The sequence below is a fragment of the Urocampus carinirostris genome, chromosome 2 (genome assembly GCF_059441175.1).
Source record: "Urocampus carinirostris isolate Australia breed hairy pipefish chromosome 2, RoL_Ucar_1.0, whole genome shotgun sequence".
Taxonomy (NCBI): Eukaryota; Metazoa; Chordata; class Actinopteri; order Syngnathiformes; family Syngnathidae; genus Urocampus; species Urocampus carinirostris.
This window is the reverse complement of record NC_142350.1, coordinates 32,081,588-32,101,096: the sequence shown is the minus strand read 5'-3', so window position 1 is coordinate 32,101,096 and position 19,509 is coordinate 32,081,588. Positions and strand designations below refer to the sequence as shown.

The following is a 19,509-nucleotide window of genomic DNA, read 5'->3' as shown; positions in this document are numbered from 1 at the left end:
GTTTTAAAAAATGACACTGTTAAAGTAATCTACTGTTATGTTGAGAATTTAACGTATATGCTATATCATTTGATGTTATAAACGAGATGTATCATGTATCACTTACCTCAGGAGAGATTTGAATAAATGACTGCAAAGACTTCCAGGGAAAAGTTGCTATAAAATGGTTATGGTTAGTATTAAACCTTGACAGTCAAATGCACTTTCGACTGCATTTGTTGTGCCTATCTGAAGATTACACCACTATACGTGATTTGTTGCATCAGTTTCATGTTACTTTTTTCTCATTAATAATCTGTATTCCTTGTTTATCTCTTCACTGCCTTGGATGAACAAGACTTCCGAAATGAAAGCAAAATGGGAGGTAAAGTAGTTTAAAATGTCATGTATCATAAAGTTAAACAAGATTAGACAGTTGTATGTTCCTATGTGAGTGCAGAAGACCAAAATAATGATTTCTTAAGATTTTCATTCGTTAATCTTGATGTGACAGGCAATAATGATGAACATGAAGACAAAACATTACAGTTTCCTTGACCAGAGAAGAACTGACTTTGATGTGGACTATGATGAATTCTGCAAAAGCACCACAGAACTTCATGTATGTAACATATCACCAGCTATTTTGAGTATACTAACCTAAAATTGCAATGTTTTTATTCACGGTATATGTCTGGGTTTATTTAGGAGCAACTGAAGAATTTTATGGATTGCACTTTTGACAAAATTCAAAACACAGAGCAAGCTCTATATGTGCTTAAAAGATTTGAAAGGTACGGAACCTTTTTCTTGCTTTAATTGTCATTCTTGTGATCTGGTATCGGGATCAATGACTTCTCAAAAGATTGTTAATAATGCTATGTAAAAGGTAAAATTATGCATCACAAATTTAATCCTCTTTCCTATTTCATTTTACATTTACGTGGTTATCAAATTGCAGATGGCAGGAACCTACAGTATTTCTACACCCCTCACAATTAATTACGCTTCCTAGAGATAAAAAAAATATTCATTTAAAAAAAGCAATATTGATTCGAATTATAAACAAAAATACATGAACCATTATACAAACAAATATTTTCTTAAATACTCGAAGGTAAGGAAATTTGCATTTATTTTCCATAACACAGGACAGCACCTTAAATGCGATGGCATGATTGTCTGACATCTTGCTGCTACAGGTACCTTCAGAAAACAAAAACCTTGCGAAAGGTTTGGCAAAAAAAAAGAAAGAATAAAAATAGTGTGATTTTGGTCACTTTCTGTGCTTTGTAACACATGTTTTCAGTTGCATTACACAATACAGCAACATCTAGTGGTCAAATATTACATGGCGTCACATAAATTTTCTGCAATCCATTAAACTAACATCTCCTGCCACTGTCATCCAAGACTAGGCATCCCAAACCTCGGCATTGATGACAAATACCAGGACGTTCTCAAAAACTATGGTCGTGACATCGAAATGGTGTCTAATCACTTCACCAAGCAGAAAGTGGACCCCCCAATTGGTCGAGACATGCCCCCAATCTCTGGCCGGATCATGTGGACTCGGCAGCTGTATAGCAAAATCCAGCGTCCTATGGATCTATTTCAACAGGTTTGTTTATTGTCCTAATACAATAACAGACTTCAAACACAATTTATTTTTACATGTCCTTTTTTATCATTCTGGATAGCACATTGGGGTTCTTTCCACACCAGAAGCTAAGAAGATCATCAGGATTTACAATAGGGTAGCAGCAGTTCTAATTGAGTATGAAATACTTTACCATCAAAGCTGGATGAAAAAGGTAACAAACACAGCATTACCTCGGTTATCACGGTTAATGGGGAACAGAACCCCCATGAACTGTAAAAATTCGCAAAATAACGATTGCTCTTCATAAAAGCCCCCATGGGTCAAACTTACCTTGAGATATCATCCTCACCAACTGATAGTATACATTGTAACAAAATAAAAACTATAGATTTACAAATAAAAACACAGAACACATAATTGCTGTTGAATACATGGTCTTTGATGTCATTTTACAAAAGTACAACAAAATTGGAGGGTATTCGACTTTTAGTGTAAGAAAGCGATTTAGAGAGCGGCTTGCTAGCTGCACACTATCATTTGGTATCCTCAAATTAAGCCAGGTCTCATAAAACCGTCCCAAAATTAGCGGTTTCCCACGAGTTGTAGCTCCAGGTCATCTGTTGGGTTAAGATCAGGGGATGGTGTAACCTGTGCAGTCCTTTGAGACATCTTGTGATTAAGGGCTTTACAAATAAATGTGACTTGAATCTGGCATTGCTGAGATACAGGCTCGGCAGGGGTTACTTGTTACGTAGCCGTAGCAGTAGGCACTGGACCTGAGGCACCGCTATTTCCTTCTCTTCTGACACCGCCTTAGTCCCTTCTCGGACCCGTTAATAATCCAAAGAGCACCAATTCTTTGACTTCTTCCGACTTTCCTCAGAGTTATTTAATTAATTCATCTATTTTCAATGTAACAAGCCTCTGAAATACTAGTTGTAGCTTGTGTGCTTGCCAACCCTGGCTGTTTGACTGACAGCATACACCAGCCTATCACAGTCGCACACATAGACAGTCACGCCCACCCAACACACACACACACACACACACACACACACACACACACACACACACACACACACACACACACACACACACACACACACACACACACACACACACACACACACACACAACCTGCCTCCATGATGATAGCATTTGCTGTGTGTTGTCTGCTGCACAACACAATAAAGATAATTCAATTCAATTAAAAATCCGTGAAGAATAGAAACCGGAAAGAGTAAACCGCGATACAGAAAGGCTATTACTGTGTAAATAAAGAAGGGCGGAGATTCAAATTTTGAATTCAATCTTCCACACTCCAACATGTCTCCTTCCGTTGAATTCCAGGTTGAGGATGCTAAACCAGGCCTACAGTCATCTTTACTGGTCCGGTCAGAGACAGGAGATCTGTTTGTGAACTTTGATCCTGAGATTATGAAACAGATCAAAGAGGCGAACTGCATGAGCCGGAACAATTTGGAGGTCCCGCCCTTTGCTGCTTTGCTGCAACAAAAACAGGACACTCTCAAAAGGAATTTAAACAATATACAGGTTCCTATCTGCCCATATTTATATTCACACTGTACATGATAACACAGGGGTCCCCAAACTATCTTCTTTTAGGGCCACATAACTTTTCTCTCCACTATCGAGGGACTGGAGTCAGTTAGTAACAAATAAGTTGTGACAATCGCTGGAGTCCCTAAAAGAAAAATGTTTTCCCCTAAGCCACAATCAAATAACCATCTCTGAATTCCCCGCAGAACAATAGTTAGAAAATAAATAACACCACTTTAGGAAATTAATAATGACCAAATAATACTCAATGCATTTTTTATAGAAAAACAGTCCATGCTACATTAATTTTCTGTTGTGCCTCAATTCAGGAATAGATGGATTGTGAAAACGAATTAGCTTTCATCCCATAATCACACTATTTTCTAATCACGGTACCAGAGACAAATGTAAATTCCGTTGTGCGTTTCACTTGTAACAATGACAATAATTGTCTCACTTACAATGCTTAGAATATAATAGAATTTATTGTCCGTGTAAGTAAGTGTTAGAATACAATTGAAGAATATAATATAATTCATTGTGAGTGTAGGTAAGCATTGTAAGTGATACATCTATTGAAAACAACGACGAAATTAACATTCGTCTCTGGTACCGCGGCTAAAAATTGTGTGATTATCATATAAAAGCAAGTGCCTTTTCGTAAGCCAACTTTACCTGAACTTATACCTACTCAGACAATGCATGGCACTCAGGATGACGTGACAAGGAAAGTTAAGCAAAAACTTGTTTTTTGGTCACTAAGAAAACTGACAATAGAGGGGAAGGTCCTAATCATCAAAGCGATCATCCTCCCAATGCTTTTGTCAATCAGTTTAATTTTTATGCCTAAAAGAAACGTGCTGTTACAAATGGACCGAGCCATCTTTCGCTTTGTCTGGGGCTCAAAGTGGGAAAGGATAAAAAGAGATACAATGAAAAAGAAAAAGGAAAAAGGGGGGAAAGGAGTGCCTGACCTCCAGCTTTTCCTGGGAAGCAAATATGTCTCTCTCCACTTCCAAAACGCTGTGGGCCCACCCAACAACCCGAAAAGTCAAGCAATGACCCGTTTTTGGATGGGCTCATATTTGCGGAAGTTAAAGCTTGTACCAGACAATCGTTTGATTCCAGTTTCGTTTAACTTGCCACCAACACATCTCTTTATCCGGGATTTTTTGAGGAAGTTTGATTTGGAAACACAAGAATGTCACACTTTACAAAACCACAGGGCCCTTATTGCTATTGTGCAAGAGCGAGCTACAGTAAGCCCTGTGCGGGGGCTTGCGTTTGGCGAATCCACAACGGTTTGGAGCAACGTCAATCATCCTGCACTCCAAAACAGACTACGAGACTTCTGCCCTCCCAAACAGACTACGAGACTTGTCATGGATGGTGGCTCATGAAGTTCTCCCAGTCAAAACAGACTACGAGACTTCTGCCCTCCCAAACAGACTACGAGACTTGTCATGGATGGTGGCTCATGAAGTTCTCCCAGTCAGAGCTGTAATGCACCACCGAGGAATGTCAGCGACTTCGACGTGCCCTCGACCTGGCTGTGGCGCCCAGGAGTCGGTGAGGCACCTTTTTTGTGAGTGCAGCGCTGCCAAGGTCTTGTGGACAATGGCCGAACAACTAGGAAAGTTCCCGGACTTGCCAGCAGGAGAGGTCCCTGATGCACAGTACGTGCTTTACGGGGTGAGTCGGTCGAGGAGGCATCGGAACGACTTTGCCAGGGACTGGCTCACTCTCGCCGCCATCAAGGACGCCATCTGGACCTCCAGAAACCTGCTGGTATGGAGGTGCAGGCAGATCCCCCCCGTGGCTGTGCTCCAAATGGCTGCAGATACCATACAATCTGCGAGCGGCGGGCCTAGGACGCAGCCATAAAGAAGACTCGTCTGTACCCACCCGGAGGGGGGAGCCGGAGCTACACTGTGGGAGTCCCGGCAGCAACGGCCTGGGTTGTGGAACCCAGAAGGGAGAGGACCCACGCAGAATGGAAAGGACCCACACAGAGGACTGGAAGAATGCTGCTTGGGAGGGTGGGATGGCAGAGCTATGCCCTTGCACAATAGTATTGCCTTTTACACGCTGGTTAACTACTGTTAAAAGAAAATAACTCTGAAATTGTTTAATTGATGTTGAAAATGTCAGGAAAAAATGTTAAAACGTCATATCGTCACGTCATATTGTCAAATATAAAAAAAAATGTGAATATGCTTGATGGCTGTGTTTTGCTGCTGTTGGTGTCAGTGGATTTGTTCAGACCGAGGACAATCGACTTTGGCCTGGACGGATCTATTGACACTAACAAAGATGTTATATAATGAAATTGTGAATATGTTTGATTTTCGAGAAGGTTTGTTCAAACCTCACTTTGTGTTTGCTGTTAAAAACGTAATATTGGAATATAATATTGTGAATGTGCTTAATTGCTGTTGAGATTGTCATGATTGTTTTCTGTTTTTAGTGTCAATAAATTTGTTCAAACCAAAAAAATCAGAAAGATAACGTTCCATGGAGTTTTTCCCCTGAGGCAGTGTTTTCGCACTTTTCGCATTCAAAAATATCGAGGCGCGCCGACGGTGGAAATGTTAAAAATTATTCAATTTTCATTTGAAAGGTTTTCCTATAGTTTGTGGTCACCGTGCCTCAGGAAATAATACAGGGGAATCCTTTTGGTTAATAATTTTGCTGTAATGCTGGATTTTATAACATCTTTAACCTGTTTTTCAAGTTTTATTATAATATTATTTTTTTTCCCCAGAAAAAATCAGAAATGCATTGAAAGAGCAAAAATAGTTTTCAGTTTTTTTACGTAAAATAACAAAATAATAATCGAACACATTTTTTACATTATTTTTGCGGGGCAATCTTTAACAGCCTCATTAAAAAAGTTTTTGACTTTGTATCTCTGTAGTACCTCCTGAGCAGATAATTAGTATATAAGAAAAACTATAAAGGTTGAACTCCTGGCCCCTCTGAGTTAAATGTTGAAGTACCCTCTGTCACGGAGCGGAGCGGGGAACAGGAAATAAGGACCCATTCGCGTAGACGTACTCACAATTTATTGGGGGAAGAGGAGGAGGGCGCATAATCGATCCGGGATCGATGGTCGCAGGAGTGAATTAGAAATCCACTCAAAAGAAAAGAATATCCAAAAATAAACGGATCAGACCAAAAACAAAACAGGATCAAATACGGGCAGATTCACAGAACTAGGCATCTAACAGGATTTAACAGAAGTCTCACATAAGTCTCACAGACGTTTCACAGAGGTTTAACAAAGCAACTGTAGCTGCAACATGGCGGCGCGCATGGATGCTGCGGCTAGTTGCTCTCCAGCTAATCTTCTATTTATTGCCGTTCTCTTGTCTTTTTTGCTTTCATTTTTGGACACATGTGTGGCCAAAAATACTTACAGTAGGGACGAACTTATTCGGTTGGGTGGGCGTCTAAATTTCGACTTTTCGGGCACTTTTTACACCGCCTATGATATACCGAGCGAACTTCAAGGAGATCCGGCATCCTTGTGGACAACTATTCCTCCTAATAAACGACGACAACGGTGCCGTAAAGACAGAAAACAGAAGCGTGGTTGCCGTGCGGGTAGATGTGTGAAGCGTGCGAAGTCTAAGGAGCGAAGTCTAACCGACGCTTTACACTCAACGCTCACGAACGGCCCCAACGGCGGCATCTTTTGACGATCTCTACAAAGACTACAAAGACTTCAGCTAAGTCAAATGATTCAGCAAAGCTAAAATTTGGTCTTTTAAATATTAGATCGCTTGCTCCTAAAGCTTTACTTGTTGATAACATTATTCGTGATTATAAACTTAACTGTATGGGTCTTTGTGAAACTTGGTTACGCCCGGATGAGTATTTAGCGCTAAATTATGCTTCACCCCCTGACTACGCGAGTAGCCATGTAGCACGCACGTTGAAAAAGGGTGGCGGTGTCGCGCTCATTTCTGAAAAATCGCTCAAATTTAATCCTCGTACCTCTAATAATTACAAGGCATTTGAGGCTCTTGTGATGCGGTCCTCTCTATTGTCAATTTATGTAATAACTATCTATCGCGCACCTGGGCCATACACAACTTTCTTAGACGAATTTGCTGAACTTTTGTCTGAACTAGTAACCTATGCAGACAAAATTATAATTATGGGGGACTTTAACATTCATATGAACTCCCCACTCAGTTCACTTACTATTGCGTTTAGGTCTCTAATTGATGCATTTGGTTTTAATCAACTGGTTGATTTGCCAACCCATAAAGATGGAAACACGCTAGACTTGGTTCTGACTCGAGGAGTTTTAACCTCAAACATTATGGTGTTACCGTGTTCTACCGTTATCTCGGATCATTATTTAGTTACATTTGAGGTGCTAGCTAAATGTAGTGTTAAAAAAGCTGAAGGATTTAGCGGAAGCAATATAAGCACTGGCACAGTTTCTGAGCTCTTTGAACTCCTTCCTGGAGCAGTTGCGTCCTTTCCTTCATACAATGGCTCGATTGACTCACTCATGAATGAGTTCAATACCACCCTGACTAGTGTCCTGGATTCAATAGCGCCCATAAAGCTAAAATCAGGTCCTAAAAGACGCACGCCTTGGTTTACTGATGAAACTAGAACCCTTAAACAAGAATGCAGGAAATTGGAAAGAAAATGGCGCGCTACTAAGCTTGAGGTTTTCCATCAAACCTGGTGTGACAGCTTGTTGTTCTGCTGGTTCGAGAGCGTTCTCCATCCGGGCACCGGCGCTGTGGAATGCTCTTCCCCCTGAGATCCGATCTGCAACCTCAGTGGAAATGTTTAAATCTAAACTTAAAACTCACTTCTACTCCATAGCATATGAATAACCTACTCTTCTCGTCGGCTGAAAAATAGTCTGTGTAATATAGTGTAATAATCTGTGAAGCCCTTTGAGACTCTTCGTGATTTAGGGCTATACAAATAAAAATGACTTGACTTGATTTATAACATACGCTCCAGCAAAGGACAGTTCAAAAGAACGCGTTTAAGTACTCTAAGAAGCAATCAGTCAAATACGTCTCAGCCAGTGTTCATGGGCGGCACCAACTGGGCACTGAGGCAACCGCGCCAGAATCCGGCGCCACCCCGCTGGAATCAGCTGGGCGCCATGGCAACTGCGCCAGACGTGACAGAATGCCCCCCTCAAGGGACGGCCCCTGAAGTCCCAACAAAAACCAAATACGTCCCCCCCTAGAATGGGCTGATGCTCCCGAAGAGGGCGGCCCCACTCCAGCCTCTGAAAACGCAGGAACGGGGAGAGGCAGGGCCGGCAGGCGGGCGAATCGGAGTGGCGGGTGGACGAACCGGGCTGGTAAGCAGACGAATCGGAGTGGCGAGCAGACGAGTCGGACTCAGACCGATCGGGCGTTGCAGGAGAGTCAAACGGGCGACTCGAAGAGTTGGAATGGCAAGCACTAGAAGCGGAGTGGCGAGAAGAAGAATCAGACAGGCGGACGGGTGAATCAGGCAGGCAGACAGGTCGACAAACAGGCACGGCAGGCGGACAGACGGACGAGTCTGACAGGCGGACAGGCAAGCAGGCTGGAACCTCAGACAGATCGGGCGTTGCAGGAGAGTCGAACAGACGAGTCGAAGAGTCGGAGTGGCAGGCAGATGAACCGGAGTGGCAAGCAGATGAATCAGAGTGGCGGGCAGACGAATCGGAGTGGCGGGCAGACGAAACGGAGTGGCGGGCAGACGAATCAGAGTGATGAGCCGGGGAGTCAAACAGACGAGCTGGGGAGTCAGACTGGGGAGCAGGGGAGTCCGACTGACAGACGGGTATGGAAGGTTGGGCGACAGGCGCAGTGTTGATGCCGACAGGGGCGTGGTTGATGCTGACAGGCACGGCTTTGAGGTCGACGGGGACCTCAGACAGCTCGGCGCCAAATCTTCCCGGAAACCCCATCCGAGGCACAGCAACTGCCAAGGCGGGCGGGGCCGTGGGTCGGATGGCCAGGAAAGGTGACGATGCGGCAGGAGAAGAGACCCCGGGAGGTGGGGCCGTTTCCGACAAGAGCTAATTCAGCTGACGTGACATTAACTCAGTCCGCTGAGCTAATTGCTCCATCTGGTGTCGTATGCTCCGTTGAGTTTGCTCGACCTGCAGTTGAAGTGCGGTGACCTCACTGGGCGATCGCCAGACGGCGCCCTCCATCCAATCCAACTGCTGGAGAGCGCAGGGAGCATCCAGCTTTCCCCAATCCGCGCCGTTGTGAGCACACGCTGGGTCCACGTCTGGCTGGAGCGTTCTGTCACGGAGCGGAGCGGGCAACAGGAAATAAGGACCCATTCGGGTTTAAATCCCGTTATACGCTTTAGCATGCACCCCTACTTTGATTTGTTTCTGTGGTTAAAAAATATGCGTCAGAATGCTCCTTGGTATAGTTCACAGGGCTGGACCAAATGCGAAGCGAGAGTAGTTTGGGGACCACTGTGATAACACAAAAAATGTGAAGTGTTCTTAGTACAGATTGTACATGTTAGCAATATTATTCATTATTTGTGAGTGATTTTTCATGCAACACTTTCATACTTTTTCAGTTCATGTTGAGCGAAAATTCTAGAGTACGCGGGAAGATTCAGAGTGTCTTTGAACAATTGGCCATGCCACATGTATCTAAGGTAAGGAGTGTGTGTGTGTGAAGGGTTCCTGGTTTTCTGCTCTTTGTTGATGTAATTTATTTAAATTTCCCCTGTATAGTTTGAAACTGAATTGGGATTTTTTTTTTTAGCTAATTTAGCTGTAGCTCTTTAGCTGGTCTTTAGCTTGCTAATTTTCAACAGATTAACACAACTTTAAGATCTAAATATTATATCTTTGAAAATGAATTGTCCTTAATAATTAGAACTTTAAGAGAGACTCATACAAGTATAACGCATTTAAAATAAAATAAATGTAAGGAGGGTAAAGGTTGAAGCTTACCTCTTTTTCCACAGTTGAATTCGCACCAAAATCAAACGATGTCACCTCCTATTAATGGCTTTCATGGGATTGTAGTCTTTGTGGGGGGGCAATTGAGCACATTGTAACATAGTGAATAATTACCACAGGAACATGTAGTATATGAACAAAATGGCAATTAAAAATCTAAATTTATGACATTTAATTGCATAATGAAATTAAGTTTTGTGTACTTTATCAAATTATTTTAGAAAAAAATATGTTATAATTTTATGGCTTACACCTTATATAAAGATAATTTAATGAAGTGTTCTTGAATTGGTATGAGGTGCCAAGTAGATAAAAACAACAGTGTTTAAAATCATTTCCTCAGGTGGACGAGGCAATCCAGCCAGGGTTGACCTCCATCAACTGGACATCAATGAACATAGACAAATATCTAAGCGCCGTACACAAATCATTGGGTAAGTCTAATCTGGTCACAATATTTTCATATGTTGTACAGTAGTCCCTTGTTTTTCGGGGGAATTGCGTTCCCTATAAGTCCCGTGTTGTATGACTTTAACAAAATAACAACTATAGATTTCCAAAAAACGCTGAACACCGAATTGCAGCTAAATTAATTAGTCTTAATTGTTGATATACAAACGTACAACAAATTTGAAGGGCTTTTCCTTTCAGTGTAAAAAAGTGATGTAGAGTGCAGCTGACTAGCTGCACACCAGTATTAGGGATCCTTACAATTGTAGCAGTTTTTCATGAGTTGTTGCTCCAGGTCATTCGTTTCAGTAGCCCTAGCAGTAGGCCGTACTTGCAGCCTGGCTATTGCTTCATCTGCCGACCCCGCCTCTGTCTCTTCCCGTACATGCTGCTGATCAGCATTTGTGTGCTTTTGTCTGCCTATCTTAGAGTCTGATTCAATTAATTAGCCGCAAAAATTCTAGCTGTTGCCATGCTTTCAGTTTGTTTTGGATGGTAACATTGCCACACACAAACACACACACACACACACACACACACACACACACACACACACACACACACACACACACACACACACACACACACACACACACACACACACACACACACACATAGCCCTCCGGAACCTGCACCCGTAATAGCATTTGCTGTGTGTTGTTTGCTACAGAACACAAAGCATGATAAAAATCCACGTATCGAAAGCACGAAAAGTAAACAGCGTTACAACGAGTGATTACTGTATGAGAACACTTTTTTCCCAACTCGGCAGAGGCTCCATCCGATGAGATTTTCATTCTGCAATGTGCATTTTTATAGTCTTATGTGGTCATTCATAATACTGTAATAAACAGTATATCCTCACCATCCATATTGTACTATTTGATAGTCCCATCGTGTTGTCGTTTCTCCTCTCCTTCCTTACTTGTCATAACATAATTTTAAAATCCATTGCTAATTGCATCTCGTTGGCATCTCCCCTCCAGAGAATCTAGAGTTGTTGATGGACAGAGTGAATGACTTGGTGGAATTCAGGATAGACGCGGTGTTGCAGGAGATGAGCACATGCACGCTGTGCATTCTCCCAGAAGATGAACCTTTTACCTGTGAGGAATTTGTGAAGACCACCAGGGTAATTATATAGAGTACATAGGTGTGAAAATACATCTGGGTTATGACAGACGTTTTGCTGTGAATAAGATCAAAAGGAACACATTTAGTATTGAATTGAATGAAGCGCTAATGACTCCCACAGCATCCATCATTCATATCCTTCAGGAACTAATGTTTCGGCCCAATTCCCTGTGCTTCCTTGTGCATTTACTGTTTGTGTGTCTGTGTGTGTAGGACTTGTGTATTAAGCAAGCTCAGACTCTGCACACCAAGAGCCTGCAAGTGGAGGAAGCCGCTAATGAACTGATCAACATGCTGCTGGAGTTTGACCACAATCAAAGAGAGGAAGGTGAAAAAACAGAAGACGCCTGGCCTCATAGACAGCGGCCTGGCCTCAGAGACAGCGGTGACCGGGAAGGTATTAGCACTAAATTGATCAAAAATCTGAATTTGATGAGTAACCAAACACTACTATACAAACATTGAAACATTCAAGTCTAATTCTGTGAGACATCAAACATTGAGCTACTATGGTGTATTATTACAAAGAAAATGTAAGTGTTGATGGCAAGCCAATTCCCCTGATATGCTTGAGAGAAATCGTTTTCAGCTACTAAAAGGTGATATTGTTTATTAGCCTGAATTCTCAACATATGTCCCAGCATTCACACTCCTAAACTTTATTAATCATCACCTATTTTCTGAAATATGAGTCACACATTTGTCATTGGCTTTTCCCAAGTGACAAAATCATGAGAAAATATATATGTACAGTGCATCCGGAAAGTATTCTCTTTCTCTTTCCATGAGTCTTTAAACCTTGGTCTTTATTCTATGGTTATTGCGAAAACTGTTACATTATTCTGTGCATGTTTGTACAACTGGTGAGCCTGTGCCACAAATTCTGAGGGCCTATCAGAGGCCCACCCTCCCTCTAGAAATCTCCTGCTACCCCCTATCAGCGTCGGTCCGCCTTCCCCTTTGGTGAGGAGGAGGAAGAGGAAAGACCTGATGCAAGTGATGGAATCCGAGGCTCAGGAGCTGCTTTCATATTTCAACCAGCGCAACGTTGACGCTTTGTTCAGGCTGACACGCAACACCTTGGAGACACTTCGCAAATGCATCCAGACTTCCACGCTTGCGCATTTTATGGGTTGGCTTTTTTTTCCCGATTAAAACAATCCTAATTCAAAAAGTAGCTCCACGTATTCTACATGAGTTCAACCCTTGTCCTTTAGGTGAGAATGACTCTCCCAGACGTGGGAGGAGTACCAATCAGCAGGCCATCTTCAGAGTAAATGCAACACTTTCCATTCCAAACATTGCCATCATCCCCACTCTGGAGGACGTACAGCAGACATTGAACAAAGCTGTAGAGTGCATTGTGAGTGTTAGCAAAGGTGTCGGCCAGTGGAACAAAGGAAGGATATCAAAGGTCCGTTATAGAAGAAATCGTAACTTTCACATAAAATGAATAACCGACAACTCTGAAGCTTGTGCAAGACCTGATATAGCATTGTCTGTTTATTTTTGCAGAAAAAATTGAACGAAAGGCGAATGGCAGCGTTAAAGTCGGACAGTTCAGAAAGTGATTCAGAGGATGGAACAGAGACATACCGGAGCATTGCCGGTGCGGCATATAAACTGAATTACAGTTATGTGTTCAGATTTTGAAACAATAAATAAGATCAATATTTTTTAGATGGCAGTGCGTCTGACATATCAGCGTATGTGGGCCAGGCCATTCCCATTCAAACCAGAAACTACTACAAAAGTGTTTCTGAAAACAAGGAGGTCGTCAAGTTGGTTTCTGTCCTTGGAACGTCAATTGTATCCAACAGAAAGGTATGATATTTTCCATAGACATGAGTACTTGTAGCTTGTGATTAAATCTTCTAGATTTGCAAAATATATATATATATATATATATATATATATATATATATATATATATATATATATATATATATATATATATATATATTATATATATATATATATATATATATATATATATATATATATATATATATATATATATATATATATATTATATATATATTATATATATATATATATATATATATATATATATATATATACATATATATATATATATATACATATATTATATATACATTTTAAAGTAAATATCTCTTGCATACATGCAAGTGTGTGCTCTGCTTATGTAGGAGCTATGCAAATGGGTATACAAAGACTAAATAGACACTTCTCTTGGGGAATGATAAGGTTACTGGCTAATCAAATTAAAAATATCGTTCTAATTGCTTTCAATCTCTACACTTGGAATTACAGGAGGTGATGCAGTCGCTCGATCGTTTCAACAGTTTTCATCACATTTGGAGAACGGACCGTGGTGATGCTATGCAAACGTATGAATTTAATAGTATAATAATCAGTGTTTATGGGTGATACAATTTATTCTTTTGAAATAAAGTTATGCACAATTATATTTTGGCTTTTCTTTTCCCCTAGGTTCCTTCAGGGTAGTCCTTCGTTGTCGGAATTTGAAAGCCAGATTCTTTACTATCGAGACTTGCAGCTGGAAATTAACTCAGAACCTGAATGCATCACTGTTGGAGCATTAGCATTATTTACAGGTTAAAAAAATCAAGTGACTGCATGCCAGTTGACTAATATGTAACCAAGCTATGTTTTTTATTCTACCAGTTGACCTGAAGCTGTCCCTCACCACTGAAACTAAGATTTGGATGGTGGACTACGGGCTGTATTGTAACAGAAAATATCGTTCTGAGATGGACCAGATCTTCAACTTTGTTGACGAGATAGGGAAGAAACTGAATCGTCAGATTAAAGACCTGGATGATATTCGCACTGCCATGGCAGCATTCAAGGAGATCAGGGAAAACCAGATCTCCATTGACTTTCAAGTTGGTCCCATAGAGGTATATCAGAAAATAATATGGCATATGCAAATCTGTGAAAAATAATATACATGACCTATTACTTTCCGTTAGAACTCAACTAATCTACTCTTCTCAGGAGTCTTATACCATGCTTCACAAGTATGAGCTCTCAGTGGCAAAAGAAGAAGCAGACAAAGTGGACACACTGCGCTACGTATGGGAAAAGTTGTTGCTCCGAAGCACAGAAGTTCAAAACGAACTGATTGCTTTACAGCCAAAATTCAGGGCTGAGCTATCCACAAATGTGCAGATCTTCATGGAAGACTGTCAACAGTTTTACACGGATTACGACAAGGTGGAGCAATATATAATATATGCATGCATATTACACTTATAAAATGTCAGTGAAGATGATAGATTTTTCTTCGATGCCAGGATGGTCCTATGGTGGTGGGGCTAGCTCCTCAGGATGCCAGTGATAGACTTATCATGTTCCAGGTACCACATGCTATTTTTAATATTCAGTTCAGGACTATTGATCAATTAAATTCACATTTGCTTTCCCCCTCTCCTCAGAATCGATTTGATAACTTGTTCAGAAAATACATCACCTACACAGGTGGTGAGGAGCTGTTTGGACTACCTGTGACTCAGCATCCTGAGCTCTTAGAAATTAGAAAACAGCTGTCTCTGCTGCAAAAGTTGTACGGCCTTTACAACAATGTCATCGAAACTGTCAACGGCTACAATGACATCCTTTGGGCTGACTTGCACATTGAGAAAATCAATAATGATCTGATGGACTTTCAAACAAGGTGAGGAAAGTCATTTGCCTCAACAAAATCCACGAGTATCAAATTTTTAATTTGCAAACCAATAAATCTTATTAAGTCTCCATACATCATCATTAGGTACACTTTCGAGGCCTAATGAGATTGATGTATAACAATCCAGTGTGAGGGAAGTAGTCATTTTTGCAATTTAAGTCAAATTTTACAAACGCAAAATGCTGTGTTGTCTATTGCTGTTGGTAAAGCTTGTATCAGTCAGTTCTGAACATGCCTTGCAGGTCTTGCTAATCAGGTCTTAGTCCATAAGTATCCCAAGATGTTTTTAGTTAAAATCTCTGTAAGATGACTCACTCTGTTTGGTTTTGGTTTAGCTGAAGGACTTTTTGCCATTACTATTTTTAATTTGCCCGATATTGTGACAGAATGAGTGATTTGGGGATTTTTGTTAATATGGCTGTTTGTTATCATCTTAGCCAAAATACCACAGTTTGATGTTCAGAATCATGTGCCTTAAGAATAACATGTATAGAAAGAAAAGGTAGCTTCAAAGATTGACCAGTGAATAATTGACCCGTAAACAATCCTATCTGTTAAATATTTTATAACATGAGACTATGGCATCTTGAGACTAGGATTATTTCATCATAGTAACTTTATTCATCGATTTATAATTTCAGATGTCGAAAGCTGCCTCGAGCTCTCAAGGAATGGCAAGCCTTTCTGGAACTGAAGAAAATTATAGATGAATTCAACGAGTGCTGCCCCCTATTGGAACTAATGGCGAACAAAGCAATGATGATGCGACACTGGAAGAGAATCACAGAGGTCGGTAAAGGAGAAAAATGCAGCAACGACATTACACTCGTTATTGTCACCAGCTTTTTGGTTCTTTGAGCAGGTGACGGGACATACATTTGAGGTTGAAACGGATACTTTCAAGCTACGGAGTATTATGGAAGCTCCTTTACTCAAATACAAAGAGGAGATAGAGGTAAGACTGTGAGGTCCAAGATGTTTAATAGATTTCTAGATCATAGTTTGTTTAACTTATGCTCTATGGACCGGTACAGGATATTTGCATAAGTGCAGTTAAAGAGCGGGACATTGAGCAGAAGCTGAAGCAAGTTATTGCAGAGTGGGACAACAAGACTTTAACATTTGCCAACTTTAAAACCCGTGGGGAGCTTTTACTGAGAGGAGACACCACGTCAGAAATCATCACGAGTATGGAGGACAGTCTCATGATGTTAGGCTCTCTGATGAGTAACAGGTAAGGGTCCACACAATACCTGTACATCATACTTTTGCATGTTTCACAACATTAGAAGTGTTACAATGGGATGTTTAATGCCCCCCTTTTCTCAAGGTACAACACTCCATTTAAAGCCCAAATACAGAAATGGGTTCTCAACTTGTCCAACACCACCGACATCATTGAAAACTGGATGACCGTCCAAAACCTATGGATCTACCTTGAGGCAGTGTTTGTGGGCGGGGACATTGCAAAACAGCTTCCAAAGGTAACACTGATATGGACGTTCTTGTTCCAGTACTAAGCCCTGACATTAGAACTGAGACTGTGCCTGTTATATCACTTTATAAGACAAATAACGCTATTCAATGTTTAGGTTTACAGTTATCCTTTAGTCCTACAAAATTAAAATAAACAAAAACAAAACAATGATTTACTTTTAGGAAGCAAAGCGATTCTCCAACATTGACAAATCTTGGGTTAAGATCATGATGCGAGCCCATGATATGCCCAACGTGATCCAGTCATGTGTTGGCGATGAGACAATGGGACAGCTTCTTCCTCATCTTCTGGAACAGCTTGAAATATGCCAAAAATCTCTAACAGGGTAAGAATCTAATAGAGAAATTGATTGAATAAAATGATGGTACTCGGCAAACTATTATTTCCTGACATTTTATAACAAAGATATCTTGAGAAGAAGCGCCTGCTGTTTCCTCGATTCTTCTTTGTTTCGGACCCTGCTCTTCTTGAGATCCTGGGTCAGGCCTCGGACTCGCATACCATTCAAGCCCACCTTCTTAATGTTTTTGACAACATTAAATCTGTCAGATTCCATGACAAGGTAAAGTTGTATGAATCATTATGTTTGAAATTTAACAACAAGAGATGTAACAATAATGGCAATTTTGCACTAGCGTGATGTAAACTGCCATGATAAGTATCAACAAGATTGGTCTATACTCCATTTTTTTAGTTATACCACCCTCTGGTTGGTAGTGTACTCCTATGGTGTTATTACAATTAGGACTGTTTATTTAACTAAACCGATCATTGCTTTTGTGTTTTTCTCCTACATTGAAAATTATTTATGTCTCTTTGAAGTGTTGTAAAAGCCACAAAAAATGTGACAGTGGGATTTGTCTTTTATTCTACCTTAATATAAGTTTTCATACTTTTTTTCCCGAGCAACTTATATTTGGGAGAAAAGGGTTTTATTGCTGTACAGTACTGTGAATATCTGCACCAACCTGACTCATCGAAAATAAGTACGGTAATAATGTGCATATAAATTGAGTCCATTGAAACATGTTTAAAAAAAGATAGATTTACTTCAAAAATATTTGGTGAAATCCCCACCAAATACTGATAAACATTAAATTCATATTTTCCATACATACATTAAAAAAATGTGAATCTGCCAAGCTAAGTGAATTTATGGGACTTGTTCCTTTCAAGGCATGCATTGCTGGTGTAAGATCATTTGCTTTTCCTCTCATTAATACCCGTTGCAGGTATATGACCGCATCCTCGCCGTATCATCTCGGGAGGGCGAGACCATGGTGCTGGATCGACCTGTCACAGCAGAAGGAAATGTTGAGGTTTGGCTCAATGCCCTCATGAAGGAATCCCAGAGGTCTTTACACCTGATCATCCGGAATGCCGTCGTGACCATTCAGGATTCTAGCTTTCAGCTCATTGACTTTCTCAATTCGTTCCCTGCTCAAGTGAGTCAAAGGAAAGTTATATTTTCATCGATTATTTTGTATCATTGGACTAACATCCCATTGCTGTTTATACATTGGAAATAACCATTTTAGTTCACTGTCACATTTCAGATGTGAAATAATGAGTTTGACTTCAGTAAAAAACTTTTAAATAACAAACAAACCAAGGTGAAATAAATACTGTATGCGTCGGGTATAACCATGAACTGATTGAATTTGAGTGAATTAAACTGCTGACAAAATGCATCCCAAGAAAATGTTTTCATTCAACCAAGAAACTTCCCAGTCTAGATGAGAAATGTTCCTGATAGAATAAAAAACTTTCTTTGGATGATAAAGCTATGTGCCATAAATAAATTAAATTTACGTTTCTGAGTTAGTGTTATTAGGGGTGGGGGCTACTTCTCATAATTTAATCAGGTTCTGCCTGACATTTCTCATTAGAATGAGAAGCTTTCTTCTAATAGCATAAAAATGTTCTCGGCGTAATCACCTACTGTAAAGAGACATATTTTTCATGAAAACATCAAACTTATTCATTCTGACCACAATGCTTCACCTTTATTTCCAATATTATAAGGAATTTACACTTGAAAGAAAATATAAAGATAAACATAGGCAGACAGGAACCAACATATTAATGGATGTAGTAAGTGCCGCAATTGGAAAAACAGAAATCGAGAAATATTGACTGTAATTCTAAATATGACCATGTCCTGTTGATGTTTCATTTAGGTGGGCTTACTGGGTATCCAGATGATCTGGACACGGGATTCTGAAGAAGCTCTCACCAATGCCAGATACGATCGTCGTATTATGGCTAAAACTAATCAAATGTTTTTAGAGTTGCTCAATACTCTGATCGATATGACCACAAAAGACCTGAGTGCTATTGAGCGGACCAAATATGAGACTCTCATCACTATCCACGTACACCAGAGGGATATTTTTGATGACCTTGTAAGTATGCATATGAGAACCGAAACAAGAAATGCTGTTTCTAAAGACAAACCCTTCCTTTTGATACATGTCTCACAAGCTAAACCCTGCCAGAGCACTGTAAGAGTATCTGAAAATAGCATAAAGAGAAATGTTCTTTTTTTAATGTTATTAAAAGCAATTTTTAATGCACAATAATTGCCCTGCTTATCACCAAGGACAGAAGAACGCATGTAT

The 19,509-nt window shown here is 40.4% G+C and overlaps 1 protein-coding gene across 2 annotated transcripts in view; it reads left to right on the top strand.

Moving 5' to 3' along the window:
- dnah5 (dynein, axonemal, heavy chain 5) overlaps window positions 1-19,509 on the top strand; it is a 159,252-nt gene that overhangs the window by 30,157 nt on the left and 109,586 nt on the right. Inside the window, exons 12-39 of one of the 2 annotated variants that reach the window (XM_088326195.1) lie at window positions 338-364; window positions 494-601; window positions 688-773; window positions 1,393-1,600; window positions 1,680-1,793; window positions 2,933-3,136; window positions 9,722-9,802; window positions 10,456-10,546; window positions 11,549-11,694; window positions 11,910-12,093; window positions 12,565-12,828; window positions 12,914-13,110; window positions 13,212-13,305; window positions 13,378-13,520; window positions 13,992-14,068; window positions 14,172-14,296; window positions 14,367-14,602; window positions 14,700-14,918; window positions 14,999-15,061; window positions 15,140-15,378; window positions 16,032-16,179; window positions 16,253-16,345; window positions 16,425-16,624; window positions 16,721-16,874; window positions 17,050-17,213; window positions 17,294-17,450; window positions 18,121-18,333; window positions 19,069-19,293. In XM_088326195.1, the coding sequence (XP_088182321.1) occupies window positions 338-364; window positions 494-601; window positions 688-773; window positions 1,393-1,600; window positions 1,680-1,793; window positions 2,933-3,136; window positions 9,722-9,802; window positions 10,456-10,546; window positions 11,549-11,694; window positions 11,910-12,093; window positions 12,565-12,828; window positions 12,914-13,110; window positions 13,212-13,305; window positions 13,378-13,520; window positions 13,992-14,068; window positions 14,172-14,296; window positions 14,367-14,602; window positions 14,700-14,918; window positions 14,999-15,061; window positions 15,140-15,378; window positions 16,032-16,179; window positions 16,253-16,345; window positions 16,425-16,624; window positions 16,721-16,874; window positions 17,050-17,213; window positions 17,294-17,450; window positions 18,121-18,333; window positions 19,069-19,293 (4,260 nt within the window). The remainder of the gene's footprint in view (window positions 1-337; window positions 365-493; window positions 602-687; window positions 774-1,392; window positions 1,601-1,679; window positions 1,794-2,932; window positions 3,137-9,721; window positions 9,803-10,455; window positions 10,547-11,548; window positions 11,695-11,909; window positions 12,094-12,564; window positions 12,829-12,913; window positions 13,111-13,211; window positions 13,306-13,377; window positions 13,521-13,991; window positions 14,069-14,171; window positions 14,297-14,366; window positions 14,603-14,699; window positions 14,919-14,998; window positions 15,062-15,139; window positions 15,379-16,031; window positions 16,180-16,252; window positions 16,346-16,424; window positions 16,625-16,720; window positions 16,875-17,049; window positions 17,214-17,293; window positions 17,451-18,120; window positions 18,334-19,068; window positions 19,294-19,509) is intronic. The other variant, XM_088326196.1, reaches the window with a different exon arrangement.